Raw genomic sequence first — 19,905 nt, forward strand, 5'->3', positions numbered from 1 at the left:
TCAAATTTTTCTCCATATTGCAAAGGACCATGATCATTTGCGTGACCTCCAGTTTCTAAATGATTCCTATTAATTTAGTACTTCAAAACTACCCCCGAAATAAAGTTCAACCATAAAGAATCATTCTTTGAAACCAGACCTGAAAGTGAACAAGCTTAGCAATGTTGGGATCCGCAATGTACATTTGGTGCAACAGACAACAGATAAGGCACTGAACTTCTCGAAGGTTACAGAGCAAATTGTCTTCTCCTTCCTCCATTCCCTTAGTTGGAGTGCTGGCAGTAATAACGCTTTGAACATTCCTTAGCAAGCTGTCTGGATTGACACGCTTTGCCTTCTCATCTTCAGTAGGTAAGCAAATCTCCAAGAGAATCTGGACAGCTGCACTATCCTACAAGCAAATAAAACAGTGAATTTAAGAAGTTTCTGAGAAGTTTGTTTGAAAACCAAATTTGATTTTGTTTTCACATGAACACATGTGATAAAAATAACTGTTTCTTTAAGAACAAAAAGCAAAGAGGTACTTCTAAGAGAAAGAGTGAACAATCTATAGGCCAGTGGTTCTCATCTTTTTCAGGGCCATGAACCCTCTTAAGAATCTGAAGAAAACTGTATACCCTCTCAGCATAAAAATTAACATATGTAAACACAGCAACATATGGCATAATTTCAGAGTGGTCACACACCTCTAAGGCAGATACATGAACTCGAGTTTAAGAACATCTACTACAAGAGTATTCGAATTCGGTGTCATCCAAAACAGGCCCTAGGGCAAAAAATGACTTCTACTGGAATCTCCTTTCCTTCCTCTTAAATTCCTACTTCTCCCAGGATCCTATCTTGTATTCCCCTCTTTTTCTCACCTCTGAAGATGGTGGTTAATAATTAATGCCTAAAAGTCACTCCCCAAAGCTCTTTTTCCTTTTAATTTTAAGATAGGCTCTTTAAGGCTCTGGAAAGATTCTGCCTTACCATCCATTCCAACTGTACAACTCATTATTGCTCAGTCTACAAGCTTGAGTGCCATTTCATAGAAAAGTAGTTTCTTGAGGGGTGATCTACTTAATGCCCCTGCCTATAAAGGAGAGCTATAATCACTTGCATCTAGCAGGAAGAAGGAAAAAGAAAATGAATACATAATATGCATCTCTGAAAGACTGCCACTGCCTGGGATAGAAGAAAACAATTACTCCATCTACCTGTTTAATAACTTAATTATAAACTAAGGTTAGCCTTACATTATAATCATTTATAAAGTAAACTTTATAATCATTCTTGATGGGTTTTCGGTTGTTACTGTTTTATGTTTGTTTGTTTTTTTATAGACTCTGGAGCCAGCCTCCCCCAGCTTGAATCCCAGCTTCCCCACTTACTAAATGTATAACCTTGAGCAAGTCACTTAACCTCTCTGGATCTCGTTTTCCTAATCTGTAAAAATGGAGATAATACTCCATACCTCATAGGTTGGTTGTAAAGAGTAAATGAGTTAATATACATAAAAAACTCAGAATAGCATCCACCATATAATAAGCATTATATAAATGGTAGCTATTACCATCCTCAAGCCCTTATCTGAAACTCTGAGGGTCAGATTTATTTTAGAACTCAGATTTTTTTTTTCTGTAATATTATATAACACCTCCAGCAGAGACTAAGGCAGTACATTGTAATCAAATGTATTAATATTTCTGCAACAAAACATACCAACATTCATATTAAGTGGGATAAAGGCCATAAATAGCTTCACATCAATTCAGGTCAAGTTTTGACACAAACAAGGTCATATCAGGTCAGGTTTTTCTGCCAACTGAATTACCAAAAAAAATGCCTCAGTTTTCATAGCTTTTTGGATTTCTGTATTACAGATAAGGGATTGTGGACCTATATTATTACTCTAATTCCCCTTATTGCCAATGAAAAGATTTCAGAAAATATATTTCAAACTAAGAAAACATTTCTACTTTGAAGACCTCAAACTGCTTAACATTCAATCATCTCGCATGTCCTGCATTAGTCCAAAATTACTACCTAAGGCTGCAGTAAATTCTATATTGTTATAAAACTTTTCTAAATACAAACTTTAACTACTTGTGTTGTTATAGTATTTATCACTGCCTGACATTTTATTTTATATATATATATATATCTATATACACACACACACACACACACACACACACACTTCTTGTCTGTCTCCACCATTTGATTTTTTTTCCATTTGATTTTAAGAAACAAAAGTCTTATATTTTGTTAAAATATAAATCTCACTAAAATGGCTATTAAATAAAGCCATGAAGATTATTCCTGATTTTAATAATTCAGAAGCAAAGGTAACACCATTATAATATACCTTCTGTAATAAAAGGAATGTATAATATGTCACCATTTTATGTAGAAGGCCATCTATTTAAATGATTATATTAACAGGAAAGCCCTTGGCCTTTTTGATTAATTTTACTTTATTACCTGAGCAGCCAGTAATGCATTTTTCAATTCCTCTCTGGTAACTTCTGGGCCATCAGTCTGTCCAACTAAACCTATTGTATTATTCTGAGAAAGCCTATCTTGCTCTGCTGTTTCCTTCAGATGAGCACTAAGGTAGGCTTTGGATGCCAGAAGATATCCATTCAACATATGTAGAGTAATATCCATCAGTGGGGGGCATCTAAACACAGAAAGAAGAAAAATATGTGAGAAAAAATATAAATTTATAAATTAGTCAGAACATGGTCAATCAATTTGAATAATTAGAAAAACCTGAACAGTACCTGAAAACATTAAAAGAGTAGAAAGTTAACACTTTTCCCACCAAAATATTCATTCTCAAAAATGAAAGCTTAATATATATATAATTCTCTGTATTTCAAGACTGTATGAATAGTATTATCTATTTCATCTTATCAACTAAAATCAAATGTAATATATACCCTAGAAAAAAGGCATTCCTTTTTACAAAAAAATGGCACTACCATTAAATCTCTTAGATATGAGCCTGCAAGGCAGCTGTCCTCAAAGACAAATAGTCTAGGGACTTCCCTGGTGGTCCAGTGGTTAAGACTCCACTCTCACAATGCAGGGGGCATGGGTTTCGATCCCTGGTCAGGGAACTAAGATCCCACATGCCCCATAGCACAGTCAAGACAAAACAAAACAAAACAAAAAATGAATAGAGTTATTCATTCCTCAAAAATTGTTATAAATTAAATTTAAATGAGATAATAGATGTAAGAATTAAATGTAAAAAAGGAAACCAAAACAGATAAATCAGTAACCACTAAAATATTAAAAGCCAAGCCCTTAGAAAAACCTGACAATGCCACTTCCCAGCCTATCACAGACTGAGTATGTGTGCATAAACAGGCAGTACAGCTTTGGTTTTAACTATGAAACACTGGAAATGTCAATACTTTTTCTGAAATGTTCAAATTTTCTACAGTAAACATGCATGTATTAATAGTGGAAAAAAAAAAACATGTCAATGGTTAAATAAACCATGGCAATATTCCCAAAAATGAAGATAAGAATCACCTGGAGTATTTATTAAAAAAAAAATCCTAAACTCCACCAGACATTCTGGATCAGAGTTTGTAGAGGCCTGTATATATGGAATACTATGTAGCAGTTAAAACAATGAGATGGAACTATGCATACCAATATGGAAAACATGTTCAGAATGGTAAGTTTTTTTAAAAAAAGAACAAAATAGAGCCTACCAAAAACCACTTACGTTTTTTAACACCACCCAAAACAAAAAAGTAAATATTTGTTTATACATTTGTAAATACATAGAAAATGAAGCTACATACACACCATTATGACAATAAAGTTTCCTCTGGAGATGGAACTGGGATTGGTCAATAGTTCAAAGAGGAACTTTGCTTTAAAAATGGCAGCAGGGTAGATACGAGAGAACAAGACTTTTCACTGTACACCTTTTCCTTGTTAATCTTCTTGTTTGTGCACTTATTAATGTATATAATGAAAACTTTCATGCACACATAAAAAAGGGAATATTATAATGAACCTCTAAGAACTCATCACCCAGCAGCAACAGTTATCGACACATCGCTAGTCTTATTTCACCCATACCCCACCATCCACTTTCCCACCATCTCCACTGGTTAGTTCAAAGCAAATCCAAAATGTCATATCTTTTCATATTGTTTGACATTTTTAAAAACCACCTAAATGATCACTTAGAAAAAATCAAATTTTAAAAAATGAACAAAATTAAAGGCAAAACAATAGAACAATAAAAGAAAAAACTGCACTCTATATACAAAAAGCTGATATCCTTTATACGTAAAAAGCTCTTTAAATCAAAAAAGGTAAGCATTCTAATAGAAAACTAGGCTAAATGTAAAGAAGAAATACCAATAACCAATAAGTATATTAAAATATTCAATCTAAGAAAAATATAAATTAAAGTGGGAATCTATTTTTCACTTATCAAATTGGAAAAATTATATAAAACTGTATAGGAAAGTGTACAATATCAAACATCACTATAGGAATGTCAACAGGTTCAGCCATTCTGAGTGGCAGAATGAAAACATGAATCAAAGGACTTAAAAATGAGCATGTTCCTTTTGCCTCAATAATTCCATTTTTAATAATCATTTCTAAGGAAATACTCAGTACACAATAGTTACCACAGCCCTATCAATAATAACAAAAAATGGAAATAAAATATCCAACAATAGGGAACTGAATTAAGCATAGCATATCTATGTGGAATACTACGTAGCCAATTAACATAAGAAGATCTATTAACATGAGAAAAGGTTCACAAGTTGTTAAGTGAAAGATCTAGGCTACAAAAACATTTCATACGTTATGATAGCATAATTTAACAGCCTCCTGAACAACTGCGGGTGATTTAGGTGAAAGGTTACCTACTTAAGTGGATTTTTAACACTGATAAATTGTTTTAGAAATGGCTCTTCTCTAGAAATGTTATTTACTGTTGTTTTCTTTTTATTAAATAGATACTTAATGTCATTTATACTGTTTATTCTTCTGATTCCTCTTCCCTCTGAGACCTTGATCTCACCAAACCATATTTGGCTGATTCTGCAGATTTTGCCACTTCAAGAATTTCATCCCCAGGGTTAAAGGCAGATGAGTATATTACTGTATCCTAGTTAGTCTTCTTTACTCCAGTTTCTTTCCCCTCTGAACTATCTAGTGTGAACCTTCTCTTCGTAAGTTACCACCTAAATGACCTCTTCAGCCTAACATTCAGGGCCCTCCATAGCCTGGCCTTAACCTAACATTCCAACTCTAAAGTGTGTTCTCAAAAACTAAGCCTTCCACTCAAGGCTTTTTCACTCTTGCTTTTACACTTCTGCTCACACTATTCTTTTTCTCACAATACCTTCTCTGACCTCTTATGCCCCATCATTACAGTATCTGTTCATCTAAACCCTATTTCTATACTTCAAAATACTACTCAAAGTCTCACTTCCTCCTGAAACTTTTAACACCATTCATTTACTGTACCATTCATCTGCATATGACCATATTATTTAACTTTTCAGGTATTTATCTTATTTCCCGATACAAGTGATAATCACTTTAAAGGCAGACCCCTCAACTTGTATATCTTTGTTACTATTTAGCTTAGCAACTAGAAATTCAAATATTAATGATGTGAATTAATTAATCCCACCTCTTGAGGTGAAGCTACTTCAAAGCAACTGATTAAGTTAAGCAATTAGCAAGGAAGTATAGACAAATGTGGAATCAATAAAGCTAACATCACAATTAAGGATTCCAAAAGGATCACAATTTTAATGCATGTAATGATTCATAATAAACCAGTTTTTTTAAAGCTTTTTTCAACAATGCTATGAGAAATGGTATCATTTTTCACTATCTTGACTCTGAGAGAAAGAACACTATTGAGGGCTGCCAAAACCAAAGATGACATTTTGTTAAGGCTAGGTTTATTAATCACATATTAAACTGAAGTTCATGAATATAGACAACCAAAAAAAACACAAAAACCTCACAGGTCATACTGCCAAGTTACCTGCAAGAACACGAAGATATAAGTTTAAACTGAATTTCTTCAATTTCCTTTGACTCTCCAAAGCATAACTCTATAGTAAAAATGAACTCAAATGACACATACCTGTACACCCTCTGATCACATCTTAGCACAATGAGAGGATCTATCATCAGATCATTCTGAGTATACTTTTGCTGTCGTACAAACTTTACTGATGGTTGAAGTGCATTAACTGTCATTACCCACAGCCTGATGAGAAAATAATCATATGTTCAAAAACAGCTATATCATAATTGAAACCTGTAGCCACCATCCAGTTCCTTTTATCTTAGAAAGATATAGTCAGGAAAAAAATTAGAGAACAGGTGTAAATGAACTTGGAAAAATTAAAAACTATAGAAATCTAACCTATTATTATGTTTCTAAAACAAATGAAGATAAAACAATAAACAAAAGTAGTTTCAAAAATCTTCACAGTTGTAAGGGAATAATCATGGCATATAAAATCAGAATTTGAATTAAAACCTAAGTTATACCATACTTGCTGTATGACTCTGTGTAAGTCATGGAACCTCTCTGAACTGTTTCCTCCTCTGTAAAATATGACTATAATACCTGTAAATGAAATGATATCCACCAAAGCACTTTGAAACTGTAACTGGCCCCATAAATTATTGTTCTACATTTATCATCACAGAATCTAAATATGAGATGCCACTTTGAGATTAAACATCAATAGACTATAAAAGTGGTTACTAACCTGACTACACATCAGAATTACTGAAGAATATGCCAATATGTAGGGTATCTGACCTCTTACAGTGAAGCCCAGGAGTCCATCAACCCCACCTCACACACAGAGCTTGCCCACTCTTAAATGAGTGGATAGCCAACAATCATCAGACATTTAAAGAAAGTTTCTACTTTGAAAAAGATTAAAATATACAAACAGAAAGAAAGGAATGCCAAAGAAACAATATAGAGATGAGAAGAAAAAAAATTCTTAAACCTATAATTAATTTCCTTAAAGGACAGAATATTTCGTATATGAAACAAGAATAGGAGGCATTTATAGATTCTCATATAAGAAAGAGCTCTTAGAAATTAAGACTATAACAGAAATATTTTAAATTCAAAGGAAAGATCAGAAGATAACAGACGAAATATCCAGAAAATGTATATAAAAGAGAAATTTAAAAATAGAGGAGAAAGAAGGAGAAAATCAGAGTAAGTTCAAGAGGTTTAAAATCCAAATTGCAAAAAATTCCAGAAAACAGAGGGAAAGAAATTACTGAAGAAAAAAAAAATACAAGAAACTGTCCTAGAAGTGAAGACATCAGATTAGTCCCCCGACAAAAAAAAAGGCCAACCAAGTGCCCAGCACCATGAATTAAAAAAGACTCAAACCAAAATGTATCATCATGAAATTTCAGAAACAATGAAAAAGAACCTAAAACCTTTAAGAGAAAAAACAATGGTCACATACAAAGGATTGGGAATTGGTATAAGAATAGATTACTCAAAAGTAATCAGGAAAGCTCTAATTACTTCAATAGAATAAAGCTTTCAAATTGCTAAGAGGAAAAGTAAGCTAGAATTCTACACCTAGCCTAATATCAATCACGTGAGGGGAAGAATAAAAACCTTTTCACATATGAAAGCCTCAAAAAAAAAAATATTTCCCAAACATCTTTCCCAGGAAGCAACTTGAGCGTTAGTTCCACTCACTTAAATAAGGAACTAAATCAAGAAAGACAAAAACATGGACTCAAACCAAGAGACAAAGCAATTCCAGATGGCTACTGTGAATGTCCCAGATTGAAACATAAGGGTGGAAAGATCTGAAAGGAAGGTTTCCAAGGAAAAATGTTACTAATATGTTACCTGATGTGTTAACAACTAATGTAAATTTCCACTCAATAATAGAGTTTGAGAGTGAATTGGTTATTGATACAAAGAAAACAAAAAAACCTGAACAAATGTTAAAGAGGCAAACAACTCAGGGTTTGTATGTGGGGTATGAAGGAGGGCAGTTGTTTAAGAAAGAAATTGTAATCAAAGGATATCATATATATCAACATAAATAACACTTATGTAGTCATAATAATATGCACACTGAATATTTCTTTAACCAAAAATTCTGATATAACTGTTGGGAGAAATGGAGGAAGGGAGAATATATGGAAGAAGAGGGACTCACAGGGGAAGCAAGTAAGAGTGCTAAATCTTCATCTTGTATGAAGGATTTTGTAGGAAGTCAAAAGATAATTTCTAAATTGGAAAGTCAGGAAATCATAGTCATTATAAGCATATGATTGAGATACATGGTGGGACATAAATGCCAGAATTAAAAGATAAAGGAGCTAAGAATAATTGTCTCTGAGGATCAATAGTCTAAAATGGGAAGGTGGGGGCTGACCTTATACACTATTTAACTGTGCATTTATTAATTTGATATAAGTAAAAATCAAACTTAAAAAGTATAAATATTCCCAGACCTACTGAATCAGAATCTCAGGTAAGTCCAGCCCAGTATTTGTTTCTAGAGTAGACCAAGTGTTTTTGATGCAATCTATGGAACAGCAAAGACCCATTTGACTAAAGACAAAACACTGAATCCAGCGTTCCACTGTGATTTAATTGGCATGGGTTACAACTTGGGGATCAGGAGTTTTAAAAGCTCTCCAGGTGATTTTAATGTACAGCAAAATTTGGAGCCACTGCAATGATGCAAGACACAATGGTAATCTAAATCACAATTAGCCACAAATGACTCTACATGAGAACTCCCTTTTAAAGAACTTTCCCAAGTTGGAAATACTTCAAGGTTTCTCTCTGTTTCTTAAGATAGAGTTTATTCTTTTCCTTAAAGTTATAACAACTCTTTTAATTAGTGGTCTTCAGAAAGGATTTATATTGTCAAAAAGTTTTTTTTAACAATTTTTTTCAACATTTAAGTTTAAGTTATTGTATACAATCACTGCTATACACTTATCTATTACATGTAACAATACACTGAAATTACCTTCTAGGCATCACAGTATTAAGAACCATCCATAGTTTATTGACCGTTTGAAGAATTCGCCTCGGAACCCCTGAATTCAACAGCTGATTCATATTGGATGTTAATACTTCTGCATATGGTATAAGTTCACTGGCAGAGAGTAGAGTCAAGTGTTCTAGAATCTGCATCACTTGTGTGTGACTTACTGGGACAGCTGAAAATGCTAAAAGGAAAACTTTATAGTCATAATCTAAATACTATACAGCTTACCAAATAGGAAGTAATATTGCTCTATCAAACTATAGGTGAAAGAAATCAAGAAAGCAATATTGCTTTAAAAAAAGTAAAACTTTCCATTCTAGTCATAGTTGTGGGTATACTTAAAATTAGGCCCTTAAGAAAAATTCATGTTAAGGTGCAGTTATTTCGTAAAGAACAAAAAATACCTCATTTTAAAAATCACATTAGTGAGAGTGACCCAAAGACAACAATTCACACTGATTTAAAAAATTGACTGGAACATGAAAATATACCGAACTATTGCTCTTGGTATTAACATTCATTTGAAAAATTCAAACTTCTTGACACCTTCCTTCGGGTAGCCCTTTATGGGCTGTAAGCAACTGTTAGTAAAAATTAGCTAGAACCGTCCTCCTTCAATAGAATAGTCACTAACCACTTCTGGCTACTGAGCACTTGAAATGCAGCTAGTCCAAAATGAGATGTGCTGTAAGTATAAAATCCATGGACTCAGTATGAAAAAATAATAAAATATCTAACAGTCTTTTTATACTGATTACGTGATGAAATCATAATATATTAGATATACTGGGTTATACAAAATAGTTATTTAAATTTGCCTTTTTTTAACTTTTTTAATGTGGCAATATATAGAAAGTTTAAAATTGTATGTGTGGCTCACATCATATTTCTATTTTAAAGTGCTGATCTAGCTTATTATCCATTAACAGCAGATACACTGTTCTATTCCACAGTACTTATTTCTGACCAGTTTTAGGACTTTCCTAAAACCACATGACCTGTTTAGTGATATAACATAGAACCTATGAGGAAACAGATGCAAGCATGTCAGAAAAAAATGGTAAAAAATCCTTTAACTCAAAGAGAATTACTTTAAATATATTCACCAAAACCCTGTTATATCTCCAGGAAAATTCTGCATGATTTTAAGATTTCCACAGGCCTAACACCTCTGTGTACTACTAAAGGGGTAAAAGGCATACCAATTTATTATACCTTCTTGAAGTTGTTTAGGAGAGTGGTTTTTGGCATTACTAGTCAGGAGCATTCTTCTTAACAGGGCATCAGTCCCTGTGATTTCTTCTTCACAGATCCAATCATCCACAATGCATAAATGTGGGTAGTTAGTTGCAAGGAGACGAAGTAAAGCAGAATGCAACCCTTGAAAATTTAAAAGAAGTCAATTGGATTCTTTATTCTTAAACATCAAAATCTTCTCTCTCTTCTTTCCCCTCTCTCTTCTCCCGTTCATGTACAGCAAGCCAAAGGCATCTGCCCTTCTTATGCATGCATACTACAGCTTAAGAACTTCTGTTCAATAGATCAGCCAGGGAATCTGCTTAAAGATCGCCAAGTGAACTGATACACAGGAAGCTGGAAGCCACTACTTTTGTCAAAAGTTCTCAAGCTTTCTTCCACCCTATCCCAGCATAAAAGTCTCCCATCAGGAAAATTAGTTTGACATAGCAGTAGTTCAAGAGTTGAGTGGGGAGGAGAAAAAGAGAAGGGAAAAGAATGTTCATTTCAGGGAGATCATATATGGTTTGAAAAAGGCCTCACTCAGAAATTCTGATAGGCTTGGTAATTCCCTGGCGGTCCAGTAGTTAGGATGCCGCACTTCCACTGCAGGGGGCATGGGTTTGATCCCTGGTTGGGGAACTAGGCTCCCGCATGCTGAGCGGCACAGCCAAAACATAAATAAATAAAAATTTTAAAAGATTTTAAAAGAAGAAATTCTGATAGGCTTCTATAGGAGAACATGTCCTCTCCTCCGACCCAGTTGAGAATCATTGCTGCAGATGAGTAAAATTAAAGTTGCCCAACTTGAGTACCTAAATTTACACTTTATGTGCATTTCCTCATTTCACCCTGACATTCCTACAAGGTAAGCAATATTGTCTCCATTCTACTATGAAGAAACAGGCTGAAAGATATTTATTAATGTTCCCAAAGTCACACAGCTGTCACCCAACCCAAGCAGTACTGACGATACCCACAAGAGGGTGCATTTGTCTTCTTTTAAGAAGGGTTAAGGAAGCTCAAAAGGATCGGGAAACCTTCCTTTGACTAAATCTAAGTCTTGTTTCTAATCTTTTGCTTACAGCAGTTAGACTACTCATTATTATTATTGTGTAATATTAATAATGAGAAAAATAAATGATGATACTGTAAAAATGCCTATTTAGACATATGAAGCATCACTATGTTATTTACCTAATAAATGCTGCTGCTACTAAGCAATTATCATCATCTCCAAAGTTGCAAGAGTTAGCAGTAAGAGTATCAGTAGTAATAAAAGTATGTTAGATCCAATCACCCCCTTATTATGCAACTTAGATCAAATCAAACCACTGCTTAGTCCCAAGAGGGTTAAGTATCTGTTTCCTTTCTCATAGAAACTGCTTAAAATACATGCTTCTGTTTGAAAAGGCACTATAACAATCAAAAGTGGTATTAAATTTAATGCACAAGTACATGTGTAGTCAAGACTTTCCCAAACAGTCACAAAAATGACTGCTTACAATAGTGCAAATTAATCTACACTTCATAATCTCTTCAGTAAAACATGTTAGTTGCCAAAAGCTGCCAAATATAACATCATTTCTCTAGAAAGAGATAATGCAAAGATATAAAAAATAAATGCAGACATCTGGCTAAAGATGACGAAAGCAAGCTCCCGTTCATCCTGGAAACCAGCCGTAACAAAGACAGACAAAGAAAATCCCCAACTTCAAAAAAACAAAACAAAAAGAAAAAAACACAACCCACACATTCAAACATTATAAAAAGGTGTTAATTTAAGAAAAAACTTGAATTTCAAAAAATAGTACTATATTTCTATTTGACAGTTTTACAGTAAACATATTATAGTAATTCCACACTAAGGAATGTTATGGAGCAATTAAAAACAATAAGGTAGATCTAGATGAAGTGACATGATAAGATTTCCAAGACTCAAAGAGAAAAAAGCAAATCTCAGAAGAGATAGGGTATAATACCATTTAAAGCTTAAAAAAAGAATTTTTTACTTGTGTATCTATTAGCTTCAACAATATGAAACTGATTTTTGGAGGTCAAAAATAGTTGAATACCTGTAATTCCATATGATTCACCCTATAGAAAGGAATATCTGAAATTACACACCAAAATGAAACTAGGGCTTTGGGGGTGAGGGGCGGTTTGCAGGGAGTAAGACAGCAAGGGAGGTAAAGAGGAATTTCACTCGTGAATTGGGCTTTAAACATTGAGCACCTATTACAATTTATAACATCATAAACGGTAGGTACTTTTAAACAATAAACATTAGCAGTAAAAAGCAGATAAAACAAATACCTCCCAACTCCTGCTGCAGTCCTTGAGCCTGTCGAATAAGAAATTTGATGGGAATCTGATCCATTAAAGAAGACGAATACGATTTGGGCTTTCTTTGCATGGCAGCTGTCAGTCAAAGATTAAAAAATGTAAGATACAGTGTCAGTAACAGTAGAAATTTTAACCTTCAACACAAATGAGAACAAACACAATGTCAAATTACTTTTAATTCACTTAATCTGTGAATATAGTTCATAAAACATGAAGAATCACTACCACAATAATGAATACACAGGACAAGCAAGAACATACTTAAGGGCAATATCTCGGAAAATGCCCCGAAACTGAAACTAGGGGGAAGAAAAATCATGAGTGAGAGAGGCCACCTGCAGAAGTGCCCTGCACTAGAAAACAACAACAAAAAAAACACCGAAACCTGAGAAGTCAGTCAAGACTCTCCCAAATCTAGTTAGGAAGAGCAAATGCAGTCATGCCAGCATGGCTTAAAGCTTCATGATGCCAACAGCCTTAAATTAATCATATTATGTATTAGTGGTGACTCGTTTTGATGAAAGTTGGGAAATATGAATGACTTCCTTCTCTCACAACTTCTATCTTCAACTAACAAGTACATGCTTTTTTTTTTTTAAACAAATCCATCTTAATTTCTGTTCTTTTTCTGCTATCCTAAATCAGTGCCTACTCATCATTTATTTAAATAACTATTACGGCTCAATTTCCCAGACTCCAATTTCTCTGGTCTTTGATCCATCCTTCACACTGCTGCCCTAGTCCTCTTATTTAAATTGAGATTTGGCCAGATCACATGTCTCTGGCTCCATGCTCAGAAACCTTCCATGGATTCCCAGATCCCACAGAGTAAAGGTCCTTGCAAATCAACGCTATCTTTCTTTGTCTTATCTCCACCATATGCTATATGCCTGACACCCTCATCTCATTCCAAGGCACTTTGCTTGTACACAACAAAACTACATGAGCATCTCAACCAGGGTGTCCATAGTTTGAAAAAGCATTTCCAATATACTTTTTCTTTTCCAAATACAAACCACACAGTGTAAAGCTCAACAAATTTTTATTGAAGATAAGAAGCATATGAGTGCAAGTGTTAGAATAAAGGTTGAGAATCATTGCCTAAACAGACCATATACCTCTAGGTTAGATATAATCCCCCTTGTAAATTAATAAATTAGCATCCCAGTTTTCCACACAAATCTTTTATGAACTGAGTAAGAATGTATCTCAAAGCACAGTTGAAAAAAAACACAGGGCTTCCCTGGTGGCACAGTGGTTGAGAGTCCGCCTGCCAATGCAGGGGACACGGGTTTGTGCCCGGGTCTGGGAGGATCCCACATGCCGCGGAGTGGCTGGGCCCGTGGGCCATGGCCGCTGAGCCTGCACGTCCAGAGCCTCTGCAACGGGAGAGGCCACAGCAGTGAGAGGCCCGCGTACGGCAAAAAAATTAAAAATAAAAATAAATAAATAAAACATAGCTTCCAGTGACAGTCAAATTCTGGTCCCAACACCATCCAGATTGAAAAGGAAGAAGTAAAACTGTCACCATTTGCAGATATGGTATTATACAGAAAACCTTACAGACTCTATCAAAAAACTGTTAGAACTAAAAAAAAAAAAAAAAAAGGTGGTAAAAGCAACAAGTATTTCGGCCCACGTAAGTGACTCTCATGCGAACGCTGAGGTGAATACTTGGGACCTCTACAGTAAGATGAGGGAGCTAGCATTTAAGGAGCACCTTAGGGTACATGGCTTTGTGCCAGAACCAAATAATTTCCTAAAGAGTAAAGTAGAGTTGGTTGGTAAATGAGTGGCTGAGGAGGCTTTTCTGGATGTCAAAGTTCCATAAAGGTAACAAGAATAAAAAAAAAAGAAAGAAAAAACCTGTTAAAATTAATAAACAAATTCAGTAAAGTTGCAAGATATAAAATCAATACACAAAAATCTGTTGTGTTTCTAATACACCAATAACAAACAATCAGAAAGAGAAATTAAGAAATCAACCCCATTTGGCGATATATGTATACGTATAGCTGATTCACTTTGTTATAGAGCAGAAACTAACACACCACTGTAAAGCAATTATACTCCAATACAGATGTTAAAAAAAAAAATCAACCCCATTTACAACTGCATCAAAAAGAATAAAACACCTACAAATAAATGTAATCAAGGAGGTGAAAGACCTATATATTGAAAACTACAAGACATTAATGAAAGAAATTGAAGATAAAAATACATGAAAAAAGATAGAACTAGACCACTATCTTACACCACACACAAAAATGAATTCAAAATGGATTAAAGACTTGAACCTAAGACCGGAAACCATATAACTCTCAGAAGAAAACACAGGTGCTAAGCTCCCGGACACAGGTCTTGGCTGATTTTTTTGAATCTGACACCAAAAGCAAAACCAACAAAAGCAAAATAAACAAGTGGGACTACTGCAAACTACAAAGCTTCAGAACAGCAAAGGAAACCATCAATAAAATGAAAAGGCAACCTACTAAACGGGAGAAAATATTTACAAATCATATATCTGATACGGGGCTAATATGCAAAATATATTTAATAACTCAAGAGCAAAAAATCAAACAATCCAATTTAAAAATGGGCAGAAGGGGACTTCCCTGGTGGCACAGTGGTTAAGAATCCACCTGCCAATGCAGGGGACACAGTTTGATCCCTGGTCCGGGAAGATCCCACATGCTGCGGAGCAACAAAGCCCATGCGCCGCAACTACTGAGCCTGCGCTCTAGTGCCCACAAGCCACAACTACTGAGCCTGCCTGCCACAACTACTGAAGCCTGCACGCCTAGAGCCCATGCTCTGCAACAAGAGAAGCCACCACAATGAGAAGCACATGCACTGCAAAGAAGAGTAGCCCCCGCTCACCGCAACTAGAGAAAGCCCACACACAGCAATGAAGACACAATGCAGCCAAAAATAAATAATAAATTAAAAATTAATAAATTTTTAATAAATGGGCAGAAGATCTGAATAGACATTTTCCCAAAGAAGACATACAGAGGTACAACAGGTACATGAAAAGATGCTCAACGTCACTAATCATCGGGGAAATGGAAATCAAAACCACAATGAGCTATCACCTCATACCTGTTGGAAGGAATATTATCAAAAAGACAATAAACAAGTGTTGATGAAGATAAGGACAAAAGGAAACACTTGTGCACTATTGGTAGGAATGTAAATTGGTGCAGCCACTATAAAAAACAGTATGGAAGGACTTCCCTGGTGGTGCAGTGGTTAAAAATCCACCTGCCAATGCAGGGGACATGGGCTCAATCCCTGGTCCGGGAAGATCCCACATGCCGTGGCACAACTAAGTCCGTGAGCCACAACTACTGAAGCCTGCGCACCCTAAAGCCCACACACCACAACTACTGAGCCCACACGCCACAACTACTGAAGCCCACGCGCTCTAGGGCCCGTGTGCCTCAACTACTGAGCCTGCATGCCGCAACTACTAAAGCCCATATGCCTACAGCCCGTGCTCCACAACAAGAGAAGCCACCACAATGAGAAACCCGCACACCGCAACGAAGAGTAGCCCCTGCTTGCAGTAACTAGAGAAAGCCCGTACACAGCAATGAAGAGCCAACGCAGCCAAAAACAAATAAATAAAAAATTAATTAATTAATTAAAAGAAAGAAAACAGTATGAGGTTACTCGAAAAATTTAAAATAGAACTACCATATGATCCAGCAATTTCCCATCTAGGTATTTATCTGAAGAAAATGAAAACACTAACTTGAATAGATTATATATACCCACATGTTCACTGCCACATTATTTACGATAGCCAAGATATAGAAACAATCTAAGTGTCCATCAATGGATGAATGGATAAAGAAAATATGAGATACATACACACACACACACACACACACACACACATACATACAATGGAACGTTATTCAGCCATAAAAAAGAATGAAACTTTGCCATTTGTGACAACATGGGTGGAACTGGAGGGCATAATGCTAAGTAAAATAAGTCAGACAGAGAAAGACAAATACCATATGATCTCTTTTATATGTGGAATCATAAAAAAACAAAAACAAAAAAAGATACAGAGAAATAATTGGTGGCTGCCAGAGGAGCAGGGGATGAGGGGTAAAAGAAATAGGGGAGGAGCGTCAAAAGGTAAAAAAGAGAAAAAAGAAAAGAAAAAAGAAATTCAATACTAAAAACCAATTTGAAACCACAGCTCTGTGGCCCATCTTGATGGATATAAAATAATATTACTGTTTGTACAAAATAATATTAAAGAGGAAAAATGGAATATAAAATGGTATTAAGATAAATAGATTGATTATAACTAGGCAAAATGCTAATATACACTAGTAAAGATAGATTATTTTGAATAATAAAAACGGATTAATATTAAATATATATAAGTTCCAAAGATGGTCAAATCCTGGTTCCAACACTTACAACTAAGGGAAGTCACTTAACTTCCCTGTGCCTCAGTGTTCTCACCTGTTATATAAAGACAACAACAGTACCTATCTCACAGAATTGTTGTGAGGGTTTACATGAGTTAACAGGTGTAAAGAGCTTCAGGTAGTGTTTGGCACATAACAAGCACTCAAATGTTAGCCAGTATTATTAAGATCTAGAGTCCCCAAGATCAACTTAGGGTAAAGTATCAACATTTAAGTTTCTGGACCTATGAAACTGAAGACAAAATCCTGTTCACATCTTAATAATTCCATCAAAGAACTAGCAGCCCATGAAGCCCTACCTAAAGCAATTATTTCTCTTTAACATCTCTGTGAAATACAACATCAAGGATACTTAATCTTCCAGTAAAAGACTAAACTATAATTATGAAAGGCCTATGGGAAGATCATTGGTTTTATATATTCAACATGAGCAATCACACTTCCGATTTTCTTCCAATGTGTCGCTTTCAAAGATTCAAATCTAGGGCTTCCCTGGTAGCGCAGTGGTTGAGAGTCCGTCTGCCAATGCAGGGGACACGGGTTCGTGCCCCGGTCTGGGAAGATCCCACATGCCGCGGAGCGGCTGGGCCCGTGAGCCATGGCTGCTGAGCCTGTGCATCCGGAGCCTGTGCTCCGCAACGGGAGAGGCCACAACAGTGAGAGGCCCCCGTACCGCAAAAAAATATAAGTAAAAAATTAAAAGGGTAGATAAAAAACATATGATTCTAACTTTGTGAAAGTTATCATATGTGCAAAGACTAAAGGGTTTTCTAGCAAAATTCTATGGTGATTACCTCTGGGCAGCAGAATTATGGGTGGTTTTACTTTGGTCTTTGTACTTTTTTCACTTCCTCAATTTCCTCCAGTAAACATACTTTTAATAAATGTTTTTATTTTAAAAGCCAGTTCTTTTGCATTAAGATATGAAAGCAATCAGGTAAATAACGAAATAAGTTTAAAATTCTTATACGGTTACTCTACACTACAATCATTTAACTCTTAGAACGTTTTTTGGTCAAACTTGATTTTACAGCACTGAAACTTCAAGCTGCCAAGAAAAAACATCTGCCAGTGTTTGCTTAAAGGTTTTTGCACTTTGATAGAGGCAGTTAGAGTTAACTTTCTTCTAGGAAGAAAATAATTAACTATCGAGTGCAAAGAAAAACTTCAAGTTCAGGAATTCAGAGGCAGTAAACATTACAGTTTCCCAAATACCACAGTATGTGTCTTGTTCTGCTGCTGACAAAGGAGGAAACTTCACACGAAACGGGACTGAAGCAGAAAAGGCAGCCAGACCCTGTTTTTAAATGAAGTTAAGCTTGAGGGAGAGAGTTAAGCAAGTAATACTTTTAGCTACTTAAGAGTGAGACTGTGTTTAGGATCCCACTGGCTGCTTTAAGAGCCGATAAACAGTTTCTCATATGTTCAATATTCATTAGTATTGTTTTCACTTGAAAAGCATGTAAAAACAAACTTTTACCTAGTAATAAAGTCTTCAGATATAATAAATAGGAAATACTTTTAAGTATAAAAACTGGAAATGTAATGGTAATGCTCATATTTTAATTGGGTATTAGTACACAGGGATTTATTATATTATTATTTCTTACACATATTCTTTTGGATCAATACACTATTTAACTAAAATTAATATATACACATGTATTATAAATATTTTGAAACAAATCAAAAATATGCATATGTGAAAAAATATGTATATATACAAACCCATTTTCTAATGACTATGATATTCTAATACTTGGCTCTATCTCAAGTGTCAGAATTCCATATTTGAGCTTCTACAGCTACCTGGTGGCTGCTAATAATGTTTAATATAAAGGCCAAAACCACAGACCAGTTAACAAGCTACTGAAACTACAACACAACTTCACAGGTAGGAATAAATTTGAGGAAGAATACTTATCTTTTTTGGCTGTGGAAAAGCAAAATTCTCTCATGTTGTGACATATTCTCCAATTATTTATTCCCTGTGGAGATAAGAAACTAGACTAGAAAAAAATCTCCTGAACTATGGGAAAAAATTCTCCAAGGAAAGGTTGATCCCTCCATCTGTCTTCTACATCCCATCTCCTCTCACTTATCAAGGACATCCCTCCAGGGATTCTCTCATCAGCCTTCCCTCTCTACTAGATTACTCCCAACAGAATACAAACATTCTCTTAGCTCTTTCACCTTAAAAAGAAAAAAAACAAAAGTCCTCTCCTGACCTCATTTTCCTCTCCAATTATCACATTCATTTCTCTCCTTCTCTTTACAATTCCTCAAAAGAACTGTCTGTACACACTGTCTCCAGTATATCTCCTCTAATTTTCTTTTGAATCCACTACAATCAGGCTTTCATCCTAAAAACAAGTGTTCACTTTACTAATAAAACTGTAAAGGTCAAAGGACCTCCAGCAAGCTATATGTGGTCATCAGCTGAGTCCTAACCTTACTTGATCTATCAACATCATTTTACACAGGTGATCTCTCTCTCCTCTTTGAAACATTCTTTCCTTGGCATCCAGGACAACACATCCTCCTGAGTCTCCTCCAAAACCTTCCCGTTTGGTAATCTTACTTAATGTCATGATTTTAAATACCATATATATGCTGAAGAATCTCAAAGCTTCAGTGCTGGTATCTCCCCTAAATTCTAGGCCAGTATTTACAACTGTTTCCATAACATCCCCACTTGAAAGTCTATCAGACATCTCAAACTCCATACATCCAAAACGAGCTCCTGATCCCCCACATACCTGCTCATTTATTTCAGTCCATAGCCATTTTATAGGTTAGGCCAAAAGCCT

General features: G+C 35.2%; 1 protein-coding gene across 7 annotated transcripts in view; it reads right to left on the bottom strand.

The window, feature by feature from the left end:
- The window catches only part of INTS2 (integrator complex subunit 2), a 52,418-nt gene that overhangs the window by 3,939 nt on the left and 28,574 nt on the right, over positions 1 to 19,905 (bottom strand). For 6 of the 7 annotated variants that reach the window (XM_082860165.1, XM_082860169.1, XM_082860164.1 and 3 more), the window contains exons 16-21: positions 12,612 to 12,716; positions 10,275 to 10,439; positions 9,039 to 9,240; positions 6,137 to 6,262; positions 2,467 to 2,665; positions 140 to 391 (exon numbers count right to left, since the gene is read on the bottom strand). In XM_082860165.1, the coding sequence (XP_082716291.1) occupies positions 140 to 391; positions 2,467 to 2,665; positions 6,137 to 6,262; positions 9,039 to 9,240; positions 10,275 to 10,439; positions 12,612 to 12,716 (1,049 nt within the window). The remainder of the gene's footprint in view (positions 1 to 139; positions 392 to 2,466; positions 2,666 to 6,136; positions 6,263 to 9,038; positions 9,241 to 10,274; positions 10,440 to 12,611; positions 12,717 to 19,905) is intronic. The other variant, XM_082860170.1, reaches the window with a different exon arrangement.

The sequence above is a fragment of the Leucopleurus acutus genome, assembly GCF_964270905.1.
Source record: "Leucopleurus acutus genome assembly, chromosome: 19".
NCBI classification, from domain to species: Eukaryota; Metazoa; Chordata; class Mammalia; order Artiodactyla; family Delphinidae; genus Leucopleurus; species Leucopleurus acutus.